Source organism: Toxorhynchites rutilus, chromosome 2 (genome assembly GCF_029784135.1).
Source record: "Toxorhynchites rutilus septentrionalis strain SRP chromosome 2, ASM2978413v1, whole genome shotgun sequence".
Lineage (NCBI taxonomy): Eukaryota > Metazoa > Arthropoda > Insecta > Diptera > Culicidae > Toxorhynchites > Toxorhynchites rutilus.
Window position 1 is genome coordinate 303995388 of NC_073745.1, and position 21385 is coordinate 304016772.

The following is a 21385-nucleotide window of genomic DNA, read 5'->3' on the forward strand; positions in this document are numbered from 1 at the left end:
CGCAAAAAATCTTTTAGACCGAATCAACGCCTGCGATGAACTGCTGAAACGGAACGAACTCGACCCATTTTTGGAGAAGATGGTGACTGGTGATGAAAAGTGAATCACGTACGACAACTTAAAGCGAAAAAAGTCGTGGTCGAAGCGCGGTGAGCCGGCCCAAACCATCGCCAAGCCCGGATTGACGGCCAGCTAGGTTTTGCTATGTGTTCGGTGGGATTGGAAGGGAATCATCCACTATGAGCTGCTCAACTGTGGCCAGACCCTCAACTCGGTTCTCTACTGTGAGCAGCTTGACCGTTTGAAGCAGGTGATTGACCCGAAGCGGCCAGAAATGATCAATATGATTGGTGTTGTTTTCCACTAGAACAACGCTCGGCCTCACCCATCTTTGATGACTCGCCAGAAGCAACGGGAGCTCGGATGGGATGTCCTAATGCACCCATCGTATAGTTCGAACCTGTCTCCAAGTGATTATCATCTCTTCCGGTCCATGCAAAACGCTCTTGGTGATAGTAAGTTGGCCTCAAAAGAGGCTTGCGAAAACTGGCTGTCTGAGTTTTTTGCAAATAAGGAGGGGGGGTTTTATAAGGGGGGAATAATGAAGTTGCCTTCTAAATGGCAACAAGTTTGCGAACAAAACGGCGCATATTTGACTTAAATTGGATAATTTCAAGAATGTTAAATGAAGCGTCAAATTTCGATCAGAAATACGACATTTCTTTTTCCCCAACCCTATATAAAATCCTGTTTTATATACTGAATAAAATCTAATAGTTTATTTTCGATAAAGCAATAATTTGGTCTTGCACAAAATTTGATCAAGTTACCAAAACTATAGATTGATTTTCCGTTGGTGTGTATCTTGAAATATTTACAATCAAAGATAAAAGAGTAATTTTTCATTCAATCAAAGATAAAGTAGATGGAAAGAAATAGACCATCTCGCTAAAACATTTCATGTAGAAAATGAAGACAGAATGATTGGGCCCCAACCCAACCAGGGTTGTGAATATTGTGTTTTTACTTCTATGTTTTTGTCTATTACACATACAGTTATCGAAGCGAAATTATAGGTTCAACAAATTTTAAAACGAGAAACTTTTTGGTTTTGAAATGACGTGAGTTTTGACATCAATCACGAAGCTACTATACTTGGTCAACATCTCCATGTAAAGCTTCCTAGCACAGGTATGGAAACTTTTTGCTGGCGTTCTTCGCGGTTTGGAAAATTTGGACCTTATAAGGGAGTAATCCAACCCTCACCTTGATTTTTTTGGGCAAAGCTTTGTGAGACGTCTTCCTTATTATTAAGCAAACTTGAGACGTTCAACCGTTGAGGCCCGGACAGTTCTTGCTGCGCTTTCCATTTAGCCCGCATCAAGATCATTTGCACACTATCAGTGACGGTCCCAACTCCCGAAAATATTTATTGTAAAAAAAACAGTCAGAAATTCGGCTAGAAAGTTGTCATACAACGTAAAACATCCGAAAACAATTTTTTTAATTTCCTCATTTTGTAACTGTCAGCCCCGGTGATCAACAGTTTCCTAACGAATAGCTCAATGTCAGTCCCTAGGGACCGATACGGGGCTCAACGTGTTCAATTTTATATCTACAGTATTTTCCCAAAACACGAATGAATACGGATTTGTTTTTTCCATGCGTCTCCACTTCTTGACCGAAACAAAATACAAAACTATGCCATTCACAGGATGTAAACAGTACACTTCGAAGAGAAAATGTGCATAACTAGGTTCTTTCCTACGCTATAAAAACAAAAGCTATGGCTGGTTCCAAGTGTTGCAATAATTTTGTTTTCTATCTTTGCGTCGGCTACACCCCACGTATAAGCTGTGGCCTTGTTTTTTTTTGTAAACACATCGGAGACGATGGGTTGAGTGCCGAGAATATGATGAAGGCGGTACCCAAGAATCACAACCCTCCTACCTCACCCCAGAGCTCTGCCTATAGAGAGATAATAGGCATTCGTCAAGCGGAACTTGAAGAAGTTTTGTGTCTTCTTCAAAAGGGTTGGAAGCAAAAAACGGTTCGGAAAAGAAACACGTGAAATAGGTTGACCAAGTTTTGATCGTTCCACCCCATGCTTTCACTTAGAAAATATATAGTATCCAAGAATCAAACTGACATAAATGAAGCTCAGTTCGAGATCATCGATAAAATTGGAAAAAAGCGCGAAATAAATAGAGAGATAAAGAGAGAGTTAGCATGCCCATCAACAACTCAGATAAGTAAACTACGCTCTAATTACTAGAGGATTGAAATTAGAGTGTAATTAGAAACTAGCTTAAACAGGCAAGAGAAAAGAAACACCAAAAATTGTAAAACACTAAACTACAGCTACATAATACCGTGACTGATTTCTAAAATAATAACTATTTTGGCTTGAGCGCGTTGTGACACATACATACTCTAGAAGATTGTTGCTTGATCGTGTAGTACTTACTTGATACAACAGCAGGGCATCTTTACCGCCGGGTCGGTAATTTCCCACACGGAGTTCGCATTCGCGTCCACCAGAGCAGTATTGCTGCCCGCATTGTTCTCGTTGTTATTGCCGCCGCATCCTCCACTGTTAGTGGATAACGACGACGCATTCGAAGAAGCATTCGAGGAGGGATCCTTTGGTTCCGATTTGATGGAGACACCACCACCCCCGCTCTCACCAGAGACGGGAGACTGTTGGGAGGGCGCCGCGACTGCTGGCGCCGCCGCATGCATTATACAATCCTGCCAGACCCGTTCCGGTATCAGAACGGAGGCCGAATTGTTGATCGCCGCCGAGGACATGCTGTTCTGGTTGCCGAGATCGTTGGAGGGAGACTCCGGCACCGTGAGCGGTGGGTTCATTAGTGGTTTACTATCCCGGTGGTCGGGATTGTTTCGGTTGCTGCCGCTAGTAGTGCAGGTGCCGGCTGTTAGCATTGAGTTGAGATCTCCGAGAGCGTTGGTGGCGGCCAGCGAGTTCGTTACCGCCACGGTGAGGGAAGATGCTGCCTGTTGAGATGTGGGTTTTGCAGAGTTCGGAGTTGACTGAGCGGAGCCGCCGGCGCTGCTTGTTGCTGGAGGCGACCAATCGTCGATGTCCGTTACGAGCACATATTTGGAAGGGTAGCGCATTTTGATACCACCTGTCCGAGGGGAAATGCAAACAATAAGTTATACTGTTATACTGGGCAACAGATTTCAATTGCCATTGCCATCGCAACTGACCTGTCATTATTTCCACAATGGGAGGTACCGTATCGGCGCTTTCCGAGAGATTGATGTTCTTGTTCGAAATGGGATAGAACGCGCTCCAATCGTCGAGAACTTTTTGCGTTTGCGGATCGCTGGCTTTGTAACTTTGACCAGTCAGCGTAGCGGCGAGACCAAACGGGGCCAAAATGACCGAACGTTGTTTTGCGTCACTACTGCTGCTGCTGCTGCTGTTGTTGCCTTGCTGGGCCTGCGCTTCCTCGAGGTGCTTGATCATAAGGGGTCGCACCGGCGGGTGCTCCCGGATGTCCATTGAGGCGCACACCGTGCTGTCACCGTGCACGAAGAATGCGAACGAGAACGATAGATGGAGCGAGCTGGATGGGACAATGATAAAAAAAAGGTCATAATGAAATTAGATTTCAATTCATCTATTAGAAACAAAATTTCTCTTCTAGAGCTTCAACTGTCGATGGGGGAACAAAGACTTCTCTAATGACTTAACGAAAATGTCCCAGAGTTCCATCGGTTTTACAACTTGCTGTTGGAAGTTTGTGTCCCCCACAAGTGCCCCCTTGTCTATAGAACTTAGCGCAAGGTGGCACATGGCTAACGATGGGAGTGTCCTTCCGCGTGTAAACTCATGTTCAGATCATATATCATATGTCCATAATTATATTGGCATCGCATCAGCAATACACCCCTCTATAAGAGGATGATGGATGAATCGACGTCGTCACTTACCTCTTGCCAAATACTCGCTCGCTGTTGGAACTCGGCTGCACAAACCACCTGCCCAAACGAACGACATCTCGCGACAGCAAACATCTGTTCGCAGCGGGTTCCACAAGGTGGTGGTGATTGTTGGTTACAAATGGTGCAAATGGCGCGCGTCGTCAGAAATTGTGAAAAAAAAAGCGAAAAGAAAAATTATCTTTAGTTTATGCAACTTTGTTTAGCTGAATTGTGTTTGAAGTCGAACGTTTCTTACAAAATTGGTAAAGTTGGCGATAATTTTTATCGATAGTAATAATGCAACTTACCGCTCTATGACATTATGCAAAGCCTTGAACAGCAGGGATCGGCACTCGTACGATAGTCCGCCTTCCCAGGAGCCCTTGTCGCCTTCTGCAAAAAAAAAAAACAAATAAAAAACACATTAAAATGATAATAAAGCTTCTCTCGGTGGGGGAAAACGCAAACCACAGCACTTTGGCAGTGGTAGAGCTATGTGTGTAAAACGTAGAGGCGGCGGTTGATCATATGAGTTATGAAAACAAGTTGTTCATTTTCCGGATTGTGTGTCGAGTGTCAGCGAATTTTTGAGAGTGGGTGTGGGACTTTTGTTCCCACTGACACAATTTTCACGCTCGACTGTTGGCTAGCTGCTGTAGGTCGTAGATACTACATTACCGAATCAACTGTTAAGATAACTATGATAATAATTCCGTGGTTGAAGACTGCTATAAAATGTGTTGAAAGAAATTTCGGTAAATATAGTTTAAGTCAGAGACTCTCAAACTATTTTGGGCAAGAAAACCCTTTTCCAGAATGTATTGATATCATCGACCCCCAAAAACTTTGTAGCTGGCCAGTGAGTAAGCTTTATATCATTTTCTCAGTAATAAATAGACATAAAGTTCTGAAAATATCAGGTGTAATTCATAATTATTAATACAAGTGTCACATTTCAAAACTAAAATATTAGTCATTCTTATAACGAGTTAGTAGTGGAACAACTAAATCCTCTAATTTAGTTGTTCCACTACTATATCCTGTACTAAATTTTTTCATCCTTCAAATGAAAGCATCAGAATCGTCTTCCGTAGCGTAATTCTGTAATGTAGAACCAGTTTAACAGAGTCCGAAATAAAAAAAAAGTTCTGTAACTCTGTCATTGTTGAAATTCGACCATATGCGTAGGAGGATTTTTTTCATCAAATATGATCGTCTATCACCTTCTGAGAGAATCTCGATATTTTTTTTTCATTTGAGAAAGGCGTTTTCTGACTTTAAGGGGATGAATAAAAAAACAAATTTCTCTTTTATTTTCAAAAAACGAATAATACATGCAAAAAAAAACAAAAAAACAACTCGATTATATACAGTGAAAAGGAACCAAAAACTGTATATAATCGAGTCCGCGCTGTATTCCGTTTGGGTTGGAGCAAATATTAATTTTCCATAGCATTTAGGAATTTTTTGACTCAAGTGTAACTTTTGAAAAGGGCGTACCGATTTTAGTAAGAGAAATATTCGATAATTCATATCTCAAAAACTATGAGTCGTACCGAAATAGTGTCTTAGAAAAAGTTATAAAGTTAAATCATCAATATGTTAAAACGTGAAAAAACATACACTGAAAAAATAGTACTCTTGTTTTATTTACAAAAAAAAACTTTAATTTTCAATATCTAAAATACATATATTCTTTTTATTTTTTCATATACAATAGAAGTCATGTAGAAAATTGAAAAAATTAGTCCAAGATGGTAAAACTATTTTTAACGAACTTTGTGGAACATCGAATTTTTATGAATTTTCGAAACTTTCAGTTTTTGTATGTTAACAATAATTTTTGACCACAAATTATGAATCCTGATGTGATTTAAAATAAAAAAGATCTTTATCAATCTCCTTCTAAATGCAGCCATTCTCGAGATATTTGAAGAAACATTTCTAATTTATTGTCTTTTCAAGTTTTATTTATTTGTGTATTTTTTTTTAAAATTCATTTATGTATTTATGTATTTTTAAATTCATTTATGTATTTTTTACTTTTTTTTTATTTTTTTAATATAAAATAGAAGTAATGTAGAAAATTAAAAAAAAATAGTCCAAGATGGTACAACTATTTTTGACAAACTTTGTGGAACATCGAATGAATTTTCGAAATATGGAATTTTTGTATGTTAACAATCATTTTTAGCCACAAATTATGAATTCTGATGTGATTTAAAACAAAAAAGCTCTTTATTATTCTCCTTCTAAATGCAGCCATTCTCGAGATGTTAAAAAAAGTAATGTCTAATTTATTGTGTTTTTTTTATAGTAAATAGACTCTTTTAATATGTTTGTCGCGTTATAGCGCAATGCTCATAAAATTTTATGAATTTGCTTATGAATTTCAACAACTTTGCCAAATACATCATTATGGTAAAACAATATGTTTAGGAGTTAACTACAGAACTAAAAAAATATTGCATTCAATCTACTTAGTATATTATTTCAGAAAGGCCCGAAATTATAGAAATGTCTCTTCAATAGACAGTTTGGTGGTCCTGGAAAGAGCCGATGATTTGGGTGACTTTGTAGCAACAGTTGAAAAATTCTGATTGATGATTCAATCTGCAACTTTTTTCCTCGTGTCAATGCACGCATTGTACTGAGTATTTATCGCGAGTATTCTTCTTCTTCTGTGTATTATAACTATAACAACTATCGCCGGTTTTTTACGCAGATGATATACAATTTTTTGACTCAAATAGTGTCTTAGAAAGAGTTATAGAGTATTGTTGTTTTTAAAACGTGAAAAAAAACATACACTAAAAAAAATTAGTGCTATTTTTTTATTTACAAAAAAAACTTTATCAATATCTAAAATACATATTTTTTAATTTTTTTTAAATATTTTCATATAAAATAGAAGTCATAAAGAAAATTGAAAAAATCAGTCCAAGATGGTAAAACTATTTTGAACGAACTTTGTGGAACATCGAATTTTTATGAATTTTCGAAACTTCGAGTATTTGTATGTTAACAATACTTTTTAGCCACAAATTATGAATCATAGACAATTATATACTTACTCCATTTTCTACCCACTTCAACCCCCCGAAACAAAATATGCGCGTGATGCAAAAGCACACAATCCCTTTCCACCAGGCGGCATAAAAGCTGATGCGGTGTATCATTCCATCGAGCTTCATCCTTTGATTTGATGTTGCGAACAAAATCGCATCGTATGTCACATGGAGCGTATCAAGCAGAACTACTGTGTGTCATTAACCGCCTGCTAGCTGTAGCAAGACTGTGTACTAATCAAGCAACGCTTCTTTTATATCCACTAAGATGCGAACGGGCTAAGCTTAAATTACAATATTTCCTCTCTCCACAGTGTTTGTAGAATGAACCTGTTTTTGCATGTGTCGCCGCTACCTTAGTTGCGTGTTTGACAAATAAACAGCACGGATAGGTAAGCAAAGAACAAATATATGAAGAAAGGGAAATGTTTTTCAATTTTCATCAATTTAAACCATTTAAACCAACCCGGACTATGGGATCGTGATATGTTATACAAATAATATGTTATGATATACATATGTGATATGTTATACAAATAAAAAAATATCGATTTAACTATAAAAAATTTTACTAAAAGACGTAGTCCTACGACAAAAAGTGGCAACTCTTGTACAAACTGTACGTGCACATACAAAGGAACCGTAAAAAATTTCAAAAACCAAACTATGTAAATCATATGAGGACGTTCTCACAATTTTCAAATCAAAACCATAGAAGAAATTATTGCTCTAAACACAAAAAATGTGTAAATATAACCAAAAAAAACAGCGGATTCCGGAAACGATTACATTCTACAACAAAACCAACCCACCCTATACTATTGATTACCTTGGATCGACGGACGATAAAATATACCGTGGAAACGGAATACCGAAGATGTTCCCTCCGCGCTTATCACAACTTTTTAGATATGGCAAACATCAATGGCTGAGTATTGTACAAATATACCAATGGAATCAACATATCTCGGGGGAATTTCCTTTTTCAATCAGCCGAAGAATTGTACAATGATATTAACTGGACAAACAAAATAACACCTTCAAATCATTTTGTGATATACGTAATACAAATGTGCGAAAATCTTACCATGTAAGGTTGTGTAAGAAAAATTGGTTCAACTCTATTTGTAGAATGTAGAATAAGAGAATCGAAGACAACAGTGAATGAACATCTATAAATTTTGAATGATAATTCACAGAAAAGGCATATCCTTCAAAACCGCTATCAGTGAAAAAGGGACCTAATTCAATTACCGAATATCTAATGTTAACATTAGGTTGGGGAAAAAAATCCATTATTTTCTCGGTACCTGGCTTCAGTGATCAATATCTTGCGTAATATCGATCATACAATTTTATGTTCGGGCTCGTTGTAAAGGTGACATATCACACTAAAGAAATTCTTTTGCTGTTTTTTGTTTGTTCCATTCAGTTTTGAGTTACAGGGTGTGTTAACAATGGAGGCCAACAAAGAGCAAATTGGGTACATTTTACACCTTTTCTTTTATGAAGGCGAAAATGCAAGTCAGGCCGCTGAAATTGTGAATGGTGTTTATGGTGCCGATACTGCAACAGTAAAATACGTGGAATTTAAATTTAAAAAAAAATTCCAAATAATTTGATTTATTTTATTTTTTTAGTGCAATACATTAAACTCAGATCTCTACTCTACTGTCAAATGGACCGTTTGAAGCTAGCGATTGACCAGAAACGTCCAGAATTGGTCAACAGAAGAGGCGTCTGCTCCATCAGAAACAGGGCTCTTGCATAGTCATAGTCAACTGAGGATAGTCAGCTGACTATCTGACTGACTATACCTGTATTCAGTTAGTAATGACTTTTGGCCTCTTCACGCAGTCTCTCCGCCAAAACGACTAAACATCCATTGATGGGGTAACTTCTTTTTTGCATCAGAAATCATGTTTTCGTTCCTCTTTATATGGACGTAAAAATAAGATTGCGTACGCGGGTATAAATTAGTGTCAGGGGGAAATGGAAATGTGGATTGAAGTCAGTTGAATGAAGAGGCAGATTTGTATTCATTAGACGAGTCAGTCAAAATAACCACTGACTGGACTAGTTCACCAGTCATCCTCGCCAGTCAACGCTAGTCAATTCATTTTCTAGTCAAGTCACTTTTTGTTGCCGGCGGCTGCCGAAGCAGTTCTAGTCGAAGCGAAGCTACTGAGAGGAGAGTCGGTCCTCATTTTTCACTTCCGAAGATTTCGGGCCCTGATCAGAACAACGCAAGGCCACACAACTCCGAGAGCTTGATTGGGATGTCTTAATGCATCCATCATATAGTCCAGATCTGGCACCAAGTGATTACCATTTTTTTTCGCATTGCAAAATTTCTAGACTGATAATAAATTGAGATCAAGAGGAGATTGTAAAAACATATTGCTAGAGTTTTTCGCCAATAAGGACCGATACTTCTATAATAGAGACATTATGAAACTACCTTTAGAATGGCAATAAATTTTCCAACGAAAAGGTGCATATTTGGCCCAAATCGGAGAATCCCAAACATATTAAAAAGAGTTTTGAATTTCACCCAAAAATAATGGATTACTTTTTCCCCAACCTAATATATCAATATTGAGCCCATAACATGTGCAGTAATTTGTTCAAATTTTCATTTGAACGTCAATTCGTTTGAAAACGCTGAACACTTTATCGATCAACAACCGCGCGGCGCTCTCTCGGTCTTCACACATACATCCACTTTGCACCCGGTGCGACACGTGCCAGCACTAGACACCCCACCGCACAGCTTGGCGCGCGAATAGAAAATTGCATCGTCACCCTTTTTCCGCGAAACATAACGATAGTGTCTGACGCCAGCCACTACGATGATGATCATGGGATGATAATTCTCTTTCGCCGCTCCGGGGCTAGCCGTCGAACAAACAGGTGATGTCGTACGCGCCGCCTTGTTTAGGTTGCCATCACCACCGCGTCAAGTCAAACACGTCAAGCAAACGACTTTCCACTAATTTATGACGATGTCACACACAGGGGGAGTGAGAGATTGATGGCACATATTTTGGGAGCAAAGGCGGAAGGTAGGTAGCAAGGTTCAGCGAAACGAAGATGGGAGGATCGCCGCGTGCAGATGATATGGCGACGAGAGTCGTGTAATTAATTTCCACGATTGATGACGGGTGATTTGTTGTCTAGAAGATGAATGGAAACACATCATTTGTTACTATCAACGCTGCTAATGGTTAATTGTATCATTGATTTCCCCGATATTGTTATGACATTTGTGTTTGATATATAATGTCTCGTTGATCCGGACACGGTTTAATTCAAGAGAAGTGAGAATAGATTTCATGAATACAGGTTAGTGCATTTTTGTAGCACATACCTTTACTCACAGAGAATTTAAATTCTTCCCAGTGTGAAAACATCCAATACCGAGCATTTTCATACTCCCGTTGTACATTCTAAATATGCATAGACAAACAAATACAAAATGCCATCATCCACAAGTAAACCACAACCACCGTCGAACTCTACTGTAGTATTTTTATTGAGTGAGTGGGTAATCGCCAGCCGGTCAACAAGCGAGCTTGACAGCCAGCCAGCCAACCAGGCATAGAAAAGTTTTGTTTTCCTTGAAACTTTCTCTGCACCCCCATCACCCGGGGCTAGACCGTGAAGAGTTTTTATAACGCAAACGAGGTGACTGCACGCAGTGCAATCTTCCAAACAACTCAGCGTTGTTTGTTAGGTTTTTGTTGTCAAAACTACTGCGGTTGGTATTTGTGGTAATAACCAAGGGCTGAATTCCTTTACCTATGCAGCACAAAGGATTGTGCTAATTTTCTTGAGTTGATGAATCTGATTGTAAAAACTGCCATAGCGAAAATAGTTGGCCTTCAAAATAACTGCGAACGATGAAATAGACGAAAAAATGCGGCACAACTTTGCAAACTACTGAGGCTCATGCACGCTGTAAGTGTTCTCGCGAAATATGATGAGTATTGGAATGATACGCATGATTTTTTCCGAAAATTTTTTGCAGAGTAAGGCAAATTTCTTCTAAAATATATTTTATAATTCAAGATAAATTCAGAATGTGTCATATTAGTTATATGTACTTCGATTAGTATATTTTCCATTTGCCTTTTCATTTCAGCCAGTCGGTATTTTCTCTACACACACCAAAACATCGATTTCTCTAATTCGTTCATGTCTCCCGTCGTTTCCATTCAATTTTGTAAAACTGCTCGAATGGGCTATATTCATTACTAGCTGACCCGACAAACTTCGTCCCGCCCACAATTTATGTTTCGTTATCACATCCACGTTTTCTTACTAAGCGCACGTTCATGGGTACAATCGCAGAACTGTTCATTGGTTGATCTTCTAATCTACTCTTTAAAATTATTTTTTACTATAAAATTTCAGTACTTCTACCAAAATCGATATTATAATATCAGATTATTTTCAGACACAATTCTCGTGCAAGATTTTTTATCCACTTATAACATGTTTCTCCGTTACATGGAATAAATGTTTGATACAGAAAATATGAGAGAATGAAGACAGCCCTAAATCGGACTATTCCTTTCTCGAGTTCTGCTCTTATCAACACATTCGGCGATACTTTTTTATTGGTATAGATAGAAGAAGATATAGGAGTGCGTTTCATCAGAATACCCCCCCTCTTAGAGAGGGGGGAGGGGTCTCAAACTATCACGAAAACCTTCTCCGGCCCCAAAAACCCCTACCAATTTTCATGTCGATCGGTTCAGTAGTTTCCGAGTCCATAAGAATCAGACAGACAGACAGAAATTCATTTTTACATATATAGATAGATCGTTAAAGTGTTTCATTTCGCATGCGAAAATACGCTTTCAGATATTCCGTGAAAATTGATGAAATAACAAGATGTGTAAATTTGCTCCGTAGTATGTGAATCGCACGGAATTCTTGAGAAGTTAAACACACATCTTACAAAACTATTTAAGGGCTACCCAATTGATCTAGCGGAAGCGTTCCTTAGAAACTCTGTTCCTATGTAAAATGTGTAAGGATCAATGATTTAAAAAGCTTGAGTTTTACGGGAATGTTGTAACGAAATACACTCCCGATGGTTTTCTCAATCGATTTAAGTTTCTATGCACTTCGCTACAAATATGAATAAGTTGATGAAATCACTCGAAATTACATGTGTGCATAAATCCTAAATCCATAAAACTGCCTGTTTTTGACGTAAGACTAAGTTTTTCATTTCTGTAACGTTTTGTAAGTTTAAAGTCTTCAAAACAGGCACAAAATTGAGTGTTAATACCTCTTTGTCAGCTGAACGGAGAGATATGATATAATCCTTTCATTCGAAGGATAGAATATCTACGAGTGACAAGTGACAAGCATGTAACAATTGTTTCAATAGCTCAAAAAGTGCTTCGCAGTTTGCACAGAAATCTCTACGAACGAATGTCAGCTTGGAAATCCACTCAGTTATGATCGTGCAGAGCGCGTTCTCACTGCCAGCGAAAGCGCTAAGCTCTCTCTGACCAACTGACCAATTTCTTTTTTACTACCGGTTGGAACGAAGCCTCTGGCGAAAAACGACGTATCTACGATTTATAAATATATAGGATTGGTGCAAACGATTGACGGTTTCAATTGATGTGGGGTATAATTTGCGCTTGGTATTCTCGCAAACCGCGAATCGATCACTGGATCAAAAAACTCATGACATTTCAGGACATGAAAATCATCAATAATAATTTTTTTCATACATTTATCGAAAAAATTCACTTCACTTTTGTATTACCTTCAACATCATATGTACACGATTTTTTCTTGCACAAATCCGACTGTTGCACCATAATCTTGTCAGTCCGTGGACAACCTTCTATCATATTTTGCAATATATTTGCATAATGATATTGAGCTCGCATGAGGTGCTATAAGTATAAACTGCAACGGTTGGCAGCCCCCTTGAATTTAATCGGTGAGCGACAGAGTCATTGTTCAATTTCCAGAAGTCGGAGAAAGAAACGCACGAGAATATAAAAGGATCAAGAGAAAAGACGAACAAAGAAAAGGATGATTAGGAAAGAGGAAAAACTAGCAAGGAAAAACTGAAAAAGGATTGAAAAAAGAAAGATAAATTTGGATTTTGTGAAAGGTGAAATAAATAGCTATTTTTTCAGAAATTTAAGAAGGTCTAACAAAATGTTTAAAACTCTTGGACGTGAAAAACCTAGATAGATTTCGGTTCAAACAACACTAAGTTCAGATAAGTCAGATTTAAATAGCTCTGGATCTCAGGGTACGGTGACATAGGATTGGAGTACATTTGGAGTACAAATTTGATTGTACGATAACTGACAAAAAAAACTATTTTGTTCGCTCAAAGCAGACGTTTTCGAACGAAGCGACGGGAAGCAATGTAACTACACCAATACAATTCTAGGAAGTTGTTTACTTCTCACCAGGGCTCTGCATAGTCATAGTCAATTGAGGATAGTCAACTTTATCAAAACTTTGAGCGCTCTGAGGCACCCCTAAATCATGTCCGATTGAGCTGAAACTTTGCACAGGTCATTTTTTGGGCCAATAAACAAAATGAACATGATTGGTTTTTGAAATTTGACATGCTCATTTTCGCTGCCACCCTAATGTGCATGCATCGATGTTTGAGTTCAACGTGGTTTGACATACAGGTGAGCTAGATTCTTCTGTATCGTACACGAAAATTACTTACGTATAAAAAAAAATATAGGATTGGTGCAAACGATTGACGGTGCAGTGCAGTGTGTGTGCGCTATTTTACACGCTATTTACTAATACTAACGCGAGGACTTTATAGCATACTTGATAAATGGCTAAGTTCGTTGATCTGAGTTCACGATAGGTAGACAATAAACCGTCCATTGATGGGGTAACTTCTTTTTGGCATCAGAAATCATGTTTTCGTTCCTCTTTATGTGGACGTAAAAATAAAATTTCGTACGCGGGTATAAAATTCGTTCCTAAGGGAGTAGAAATGTGGATTGAAGTCAGTTGAATTTTTTTGAATTTTTTAGTCGCGTCAGTTTAAATAACCACTGACTGGACTGGTTCACCAGTCACCCTCGCTAGTCAACGCTAGTCAATTCATTTTCTAGTCAAGTCACTTTTTGTTGTGGGCGTCGAAGCGAAGCTACTGAGAGTAGAGTCGGTCTTTATTTTTCACCTTCGAAGATTCCGGGCCCTGCTTCTCACGATTGCATACGATTCGTTATGTTCGACATGCTGAGTTGAATCGAAAAAGTTGGTCAAACCTAAGTTGCAGGTTGCCTAGCGTGTATGCTCCCATTTGCCCACGTCCTCTCGACTTTTTTGCGACATTCGTTAAGTTGAATTCCAACCTAGCGTTTCCTAGCGTGAAGATGGCCTTAGAGTATTCCTTTATTCCATCCATTACATATGGTAAATTACACAGTAGCCATTCAGGCGTAAGAGTATTCCTTCCATTGTTCAGCAGACCGGACAGCAGAGACAGTTGATAGGATTGATATGATTGTGTTATTAATAGCACAACAGCCTGATGTTTTTTTTTGTTGTTGCAAGCAGAGATTCCCCCACATCTCTAGCTTAAAGTTTTAATCTATAGCTTAAATTCGAATCCATTCTTACTCTGAAAATCGATTTCTCGCCATGATTGGTGACAAAACTGTGATTCTGGAAATACATCGATGTTTTTGATTACACATCAATATATTTCTCAGTTCATAAAATAGGGTTTTCCCGTTTTACAGCTCTTAGATCTTGGTGTACTCCATGCACCGGGATTTTGCATTTTCACGAGGTCTCAACAATATCCATCGTTGTATGGCTTTCACACTTGCGCACGCTATTCTCACCTAATCGCAAAACGTTAGAGCCTCCATGTCAGGGCCCTAGAACAAGTAGACAAGTAGAGTGGAAAGAAATGCCCCCTGTGTGCGAATACCGGCTGATACGAGGCATCAACTTTCAATTATCGTGCCGCGTTCAACGTTATACACATCGTTGCTACAAGACACGAGCGAAATAACACACCGTTAAAGAACGTTTGTTGCTCTCAATGGGCGTGGTTTCGCACAGAGCGGAACAACGCTACGGAAACACACTGGAAAAAATCTATCGCAACATCGGTTCATTCGTTTTACATCCGCATATGAACGCGGTAATTCTTCCTTCATCAATTACCAACGATCCTAGGCGCTGGAGCCTACAATTCCCCTCGCCCCATCTTCTTCCTCCACAACAAACGCCATTCAACTTGCGTGTGGGAGGCTAAAATTCAACCCCGTCCTCCCCTCCTCCACAAATCCACCCGAAGTACATGGTGGTGATATCGCATACATACCGACATTGCCCCACTTGGGGGAATTCTCTTACGTCCGTGATCCATGCGCGTTTGGTCTACTACGGACCCACCAAGGGACCGACCTTTAGTGTGAGCAGCTCTCGAATACGAACGCGCGCACACATCAACAGCTTAGCTGTAGCTTCCAAACGCAAACAGACGGTGGTGGTGTCAATATGCCGCTCGCCGTTACAAGTCGCGCGCACAGCATTGTTTGGTACATAAGTTATAACACAATTTCGTTGCGTTCTATTAAATCTTAATAAATAGTTTTGGATACAAGCAATCGACAACACACAGTCAAGTGGAAACAAAACACACGGTTTGTCCCTCTCTCATTCTCTCTTTCTCTCGTAGTGTGGGGAAAGGGGAATCGAAAAAAAATATAAATGGAATGAAGCTATCACCATCATCCCATAATATTTATAACTACAGTCACAACGAAATGTCAGAAATTCTCATGAAATTTGTCAACACCGGCCGATGGGTAGTGAGTATTTGTACGAGCGGGGAACATGCCACGTTTACCAACATAATCGACTTTGGCACATCGCATGTGCTACATGATCATAAGTGACACACAGCCCCGACATACACACACGCACCCAATGGATGAACTCTGAAAATGGAACAACACCACTACTCGGAAGTTCCGGGAAGACCCTTTTCTTGTCTCCCTGCGAGACACAATTGCGCATGTCTCAAATTTCCTGTGGTGAGTAATGTTTCTTCAGAATGAGCAAGCGGCAATGAGAGAATGAGATTTTTTTTTTTGGATTTCGTTTTGAACATTCGTCGCTCGAAGACTCTATTATTGCCAGTGAGCAGAGATGCCAACCTTCCTAATTGTTCAGGATTTCCCAGACTTTTTGCCACGTTCCCTGATACTCTGACAAACACTTAATTTTGCATGATTTTCATAAAATGATCCTGATTTTTCCTGATTTTTGTACTTTTCATTTTATCAGATAAAAAATATCCGTAATAAATACACCTTCTTATCATACATATTTCCAGATGCAAATCGACTGAAGAAGCTTGTCCAGAATGAAAATCCCCAATCATATTCACTACACTCAAAATGTTCTAAGATTTTCTAAATAGGGCTGGTTGATTTTATGAAACCAGAATATTTGACGAATTGAAGGGATTATAACCAGATTATGTTTGAGGCACAACACTACCTTAGTGAGGGTGATGTGTATGTCAAAGTCAATATAATAAGGTTTATATAATCGAACCAAATAACATAAAAATTTGAAAACAATCTTCAATTCTTCCTCTGCTGATATGCTTTCTCCATTTGGTGGGTAAATATTCAGTCAAAAACATGCATGCAAAATGCAGAGAAAGTCTGAACATATTTTTTTCGGTAATTGACTGTAGTGCTGCATGTTCACTTCTGGGAGAGTTTATACCATGCTTATCAATTTTTCCACATTCTTGACAATGGTTGAACATCTTTTCTATAAATTCAATCTTAATAAAACGAGGATTAAAAGAATAGACTAGAAATGGAAACATTGAAAGGAATGTTAGCCACTTATACAAATATGTAGGGCTAAAAAAACAAGATACAAATTCCATTAAACTTCGCATCAAATAACATATAATTATATCAAATACATTGTTCAGAAATAAAAACGATGAATAATCTATATTAAGTGGTTTGGAAAGTTCGTGCCTCCTCAGATGATGACCAAATCGAAACTTTAACCAAGAATAATCCTCGGGACACGACAAATGAATAAGTAGATTCTCTACAGATACCTAAAACCACCGTTCATGAGGATCTGGTGAAACTTGGTTACGTAAATTGTTACGATGTTTGAGTCCCGCACAATTTGACCAAAAGAACCTTTAATAGATAGCATTTCGGTTTGCGACTCGCTGTAAAAACGTATCGAAAATGCCGTTTTAAAGCAAATCGTGAAATAATTGGCTAACCCCAAAGTTGATCTTCACCCCGAAGAATGTCACACCCTGTGTATGGTGGGATTGGGAAGGAATTCTGTATTATGAGCTTCTACAAAGTAACCAGTCGATACATTCCCACAAGTACTACTCGCAATTGAACATATTAAAGGCAGCGATTCAGAACCAAACTCCATAATAAGTCAATGCGATAGACGTCGTGTTCCATCAGGGAAAACGGTGAACTTAATGTCTTTTTGACCACTCTACAAATTATTTTGGAGTCTGGCTAGGAAGTGCTATCCCTCCAGCTGAACTAACCGGCTATTGCACCTTCAGATTATTTTAAGTTCAAATTCAGGTTCAGGTCCCTGCAAAATTCTCTCAAGGGCTTTTCTTTTTTTGTTCGTTTACGGTGTTGTCAGTTTAAGTACTAATGTCATTGGGATGGAAATCATCTGTTGGCAAATACGAAGAAATAAATAAATAAAGGGCAAAAACTTCGACTCTATGGACAGAATAGAAAATACCGTGAAAAGTTTTCGATGTAAAAGCAAACATATCCAGAGAGGATAGATTCTATAGGTTGCGTGAAAGGAGGCAAATGAATGTGGAACTATAGTTGGCAACCTTGTCAGTGAGGCCAGAGTTCGAGACATCGAGACAATTATAAATTCACATTGATAGATCACGATGCTCAATGCTTCAACGTGACTTCAATGTCGAGGCATTTGGGTGTAAAAGAACGAGCATAGGTCAGGTTCTTTTAGATATGAAAAACATTCAATATTACTACGCATGGCTCATTAACCCCGTCAAAAGTGGCCCTTTTTACCCCCAATTGGGACTATTTTTCAATGTTGACACATATCGCATTACTTAACATACCTTTTTAAGCACAGATAGGGCCGGGACAATCTACTGAAAATCAGGAACACTGGTTATCACCGAAATGATTTTTGTTCGCTGAAAAAACCCTTATTTTTGTTGCAAATTAATTGAATCGAAACATTGAAAACTTCTTATCAAGCTAGAAGTGGTCCGTAGAATACCGTCTTTCTCTATGTGGTATTCTGGAAAATTTAATACGACTCTTTGGACTTTGGACTGACTAATCGAAATTTGAGCTTTTCAACGGGAGGCGGCGCAAAAGAGTGTGGCGGAAGGTTGATGGAAGATTGCAGGAACGTCATTTCCAGGCTACAGTCAAGCATGGAAAAATTAATATAATGGTTTGGGGATGCTTTTCTTGGGCTGGGGTTGGAAATCTGGTACGAATTCACGGAATCATGACAGGAGATGTCTACACGGATACCCTTAAGGACAACCTGAAGGAATTGCTTCGAAGAACTGGCCTACGAAACAGCTTCGTTTTCTAACAGGACAACGACCCGAAGCATACTGCTACAAAGACCAAAGTCTATTTCGGTTCAGACAAAATAAAACCCCTCAAATGACCACCATAAAGTCCTGATCTCAACCCGATCGGATAAGGGCGCTTATTTCACGGTTCTCCCTCAGCAGCTCCAGAACTTAGTCGATAGTATGCCCAAACGTCTTCAACAGGTCATTGGAGCTTCAGGATGCTACACTAAATATTGATTCTTAAATTTTTTTTCTTTTACTGTGTGATTTTTTATTTCTCGAACATGGGCTTTTCTACTTGTTTCCCATTTTTATTTTGCGTGCATTGAATTTTTTAAGAAGTTTTACGAATTGAATCCAGCTAAATATGATAGAAATGTAATGAAAAATTTAGTTTTTATAATAAAGACTCATGAAATTGCTATTTTTACTCAACAAAATTGTTTTTTTATTATTCAAACAAAATTGAGAAAATCCGTATCCAATACTGTTTTAAATACAATGCAAACAACAACTTGGGGGGGGGGTGTCTGCGTAGCCTTAATGGTTGCGTTTCCGCTACTAAGCGAACAATCATGAGCTTAGAACTCAGGGCCCTCAACTGACCATCTTTGTGTGTTATTCTAGCTACTACGTCCATGCAACAATCATCATGTGATGGTGATCCCAGCCTCTCACTCCGCATGCGGTCTGCTGCATCGGTAATTGGTGCTGTTTATAACACAACAATGGAAGCCTTATATCAACAGTCCCGCTGTGAATATAGTCCAATTGTGAACATCCGAACAATAAGAATGTTGTTGTTGTGTATCGATAGAATTGGAATACGTTTACGCCTAAATGGCTAATGTGTAATATACAACATAAGAAAAAATGTACACGATAAATTCGGCTCTGTTACAACTGAATTGCTAAATGAGCCTAATACAAAAAAAATAGATGGGATAAAAAAAACACTTTGTTTATATCGCTTTTATACCGATTGCTAACAATACTACACAGCTCTAACTGTCATAACATGAATAAACGAGGGCTACTCAAAGGTTTTGAGTGATTTCAATATTATTTTTTGGGGAAGAGCTTTTATTTTTGTCAACGCATATTTGCACACATTATAGAAGTCGTGTGAGGAAGTGAACAAAATCTAACCAAAATGAAAAAGCTTGTTAATTACTTGAAAGAGTAATAATCAACAAACTATTCTAGAAAATTACGGTACAAGTTTTTTTATGTAATAGTCCAGAACAGCCAAGGTGAGCTTTCTTTTATGCCTCTCATTGTATATTTTACGGAACACAGAAACGACAACAATTGTTACGGCTTCCTATACATTCGAGTCGCAAAATTCTGGCAGCTCTGGAACTCACCCAAGATAGTAAGCAATAATTTTTTGCGTATTTTTTTCTTTCCGTGCTCAGATATTGGTGGTATAGGCTCTGAAACCCAACACATACAATAACGAGACAAACGTCTCTCGCATGTATCTACACAACCTTAATAATCAAACTCAAAGAGTAGAAAACAATTTCGTCTATAGAGAGGCGACGATGATGTCGCACCTACAACCTCCACCGCGCCGCGCCTTCATGATTATCGCACGTTTGGGCTATGGGAAATAGTGTGTTCACCACAGAAAAGAGGTCGAGGCGCACAAAAGCAACCGCGATAATGTAACCATGGGAAATATACGCAAGCAGATGTGAAATGCATTCTAGAATGACAAATAAGGTGAACAGCAGTCTACCTGAGGGAGGTTTTGTAAGGATCTTTCGATTCGTAGGGTTAGTGCTCATAGGATGCTGAGAAGGTAACGGTAACTTCTTGAGATGAATCAGAATATCGGTGACGTCATGAATAATCGACAACATTGTTGATGGTTTCGGAAGGTGGCGCACCACCTACCCATGTTTCAATGTTCTTCTGCCCGGAAGATAGAGGAGACTTCCATCACCACCACTACCACACTTTCGAAAAGCGAGCAACTGATAAACGGATGGTGGGTAAACTTGTTTTTTTTTGTGTGTACTCTTACTCTTTACGCCGCAAGCAGCGATTGTGTAGGTGAAACGTGCTCTTGTCTAACCAATACCGACCCTACCCTATCGTTATGTATATGCGCGTATGTTGAAAACAAGAGCGTGAGACCTATGGGGTAAACCATCAAGCTGTCGCTGAGACGCTGGAAAAAATGACACTCATTTGAAGATGAATTCTGATTCGAAGGCGGAGTTGTGTTGAATTGTTACGGGGGAAAATCCACCGTGCAAAATCAATAATCGCCGTGCAGCCACAGGAGCAACACAACACTTTTTATCCGCCCGTTTATAATTAATGTGTGTTAAACGGATGTGAATTGACTTAGAGCGCGAGTTGTTTAAGAATAACAAGAGCCATATTAGCAACACCACCACAAGCGGCGTCTATATCACCGAATCCCACATTCATAAAAAGAATCACAAACTTATTTTTGTACAGCACCGAAAGAGGAAAGAGCTTCAGCCGAGTCTAAATATAAATAACGTGTTAATTGCAGTGCAGTATTATTTTACAACAGTTTACACTTCACTCTTTTGGTCGCACACAGAGAGAAAGGAGAAGTGATATTGTGATTGTGGGATGTTTGTAACGCCAGAGTGGGTGCAGAATCTGAAACTACCCCGCTGTTGTTGTTGTTGTTGCGTTTATTAGGTTGTGACAAGTTAATTTCGCATGCAGCGCTTGCACAGCT

The 21385-nt window shown here is 38.8% G+C and overlaps 1 protein-coding gene across 2 annotated transcripts in view; it reads right to left on the reverse strand.

Annotated features, from left to right (window-relative positions):
• Positions 1–21385, reverse strand: part of LOC129764897 (mediator of RNA polymerase II transcription subunit 13) — a 144522-nt gene that overhangs the window by 28269 nt on the left and 94868 nt on the right. For both annotated transcript variants that reach the window (XM_055764526.1, XM_055764527.1), the window contains 4 exons: positions 4263–4347; positions 3964–4047; positions 3235–3596; positions 2468–3152 (listed from right to left, as the gene is read on the reverse strand). In XM_055764526.1, the coding sequence (XP_055620501.1) occupies positions 2468–3152; positions 3235–3596; positions 3964–4047; positions 4263–4347 (1216 nt within the window). The remainder of the gene's footprint in view (positions 1–2467; positions 3153–3234; positions 3597–3963; positions 4048–4262; positions 4348–21385) is intronic.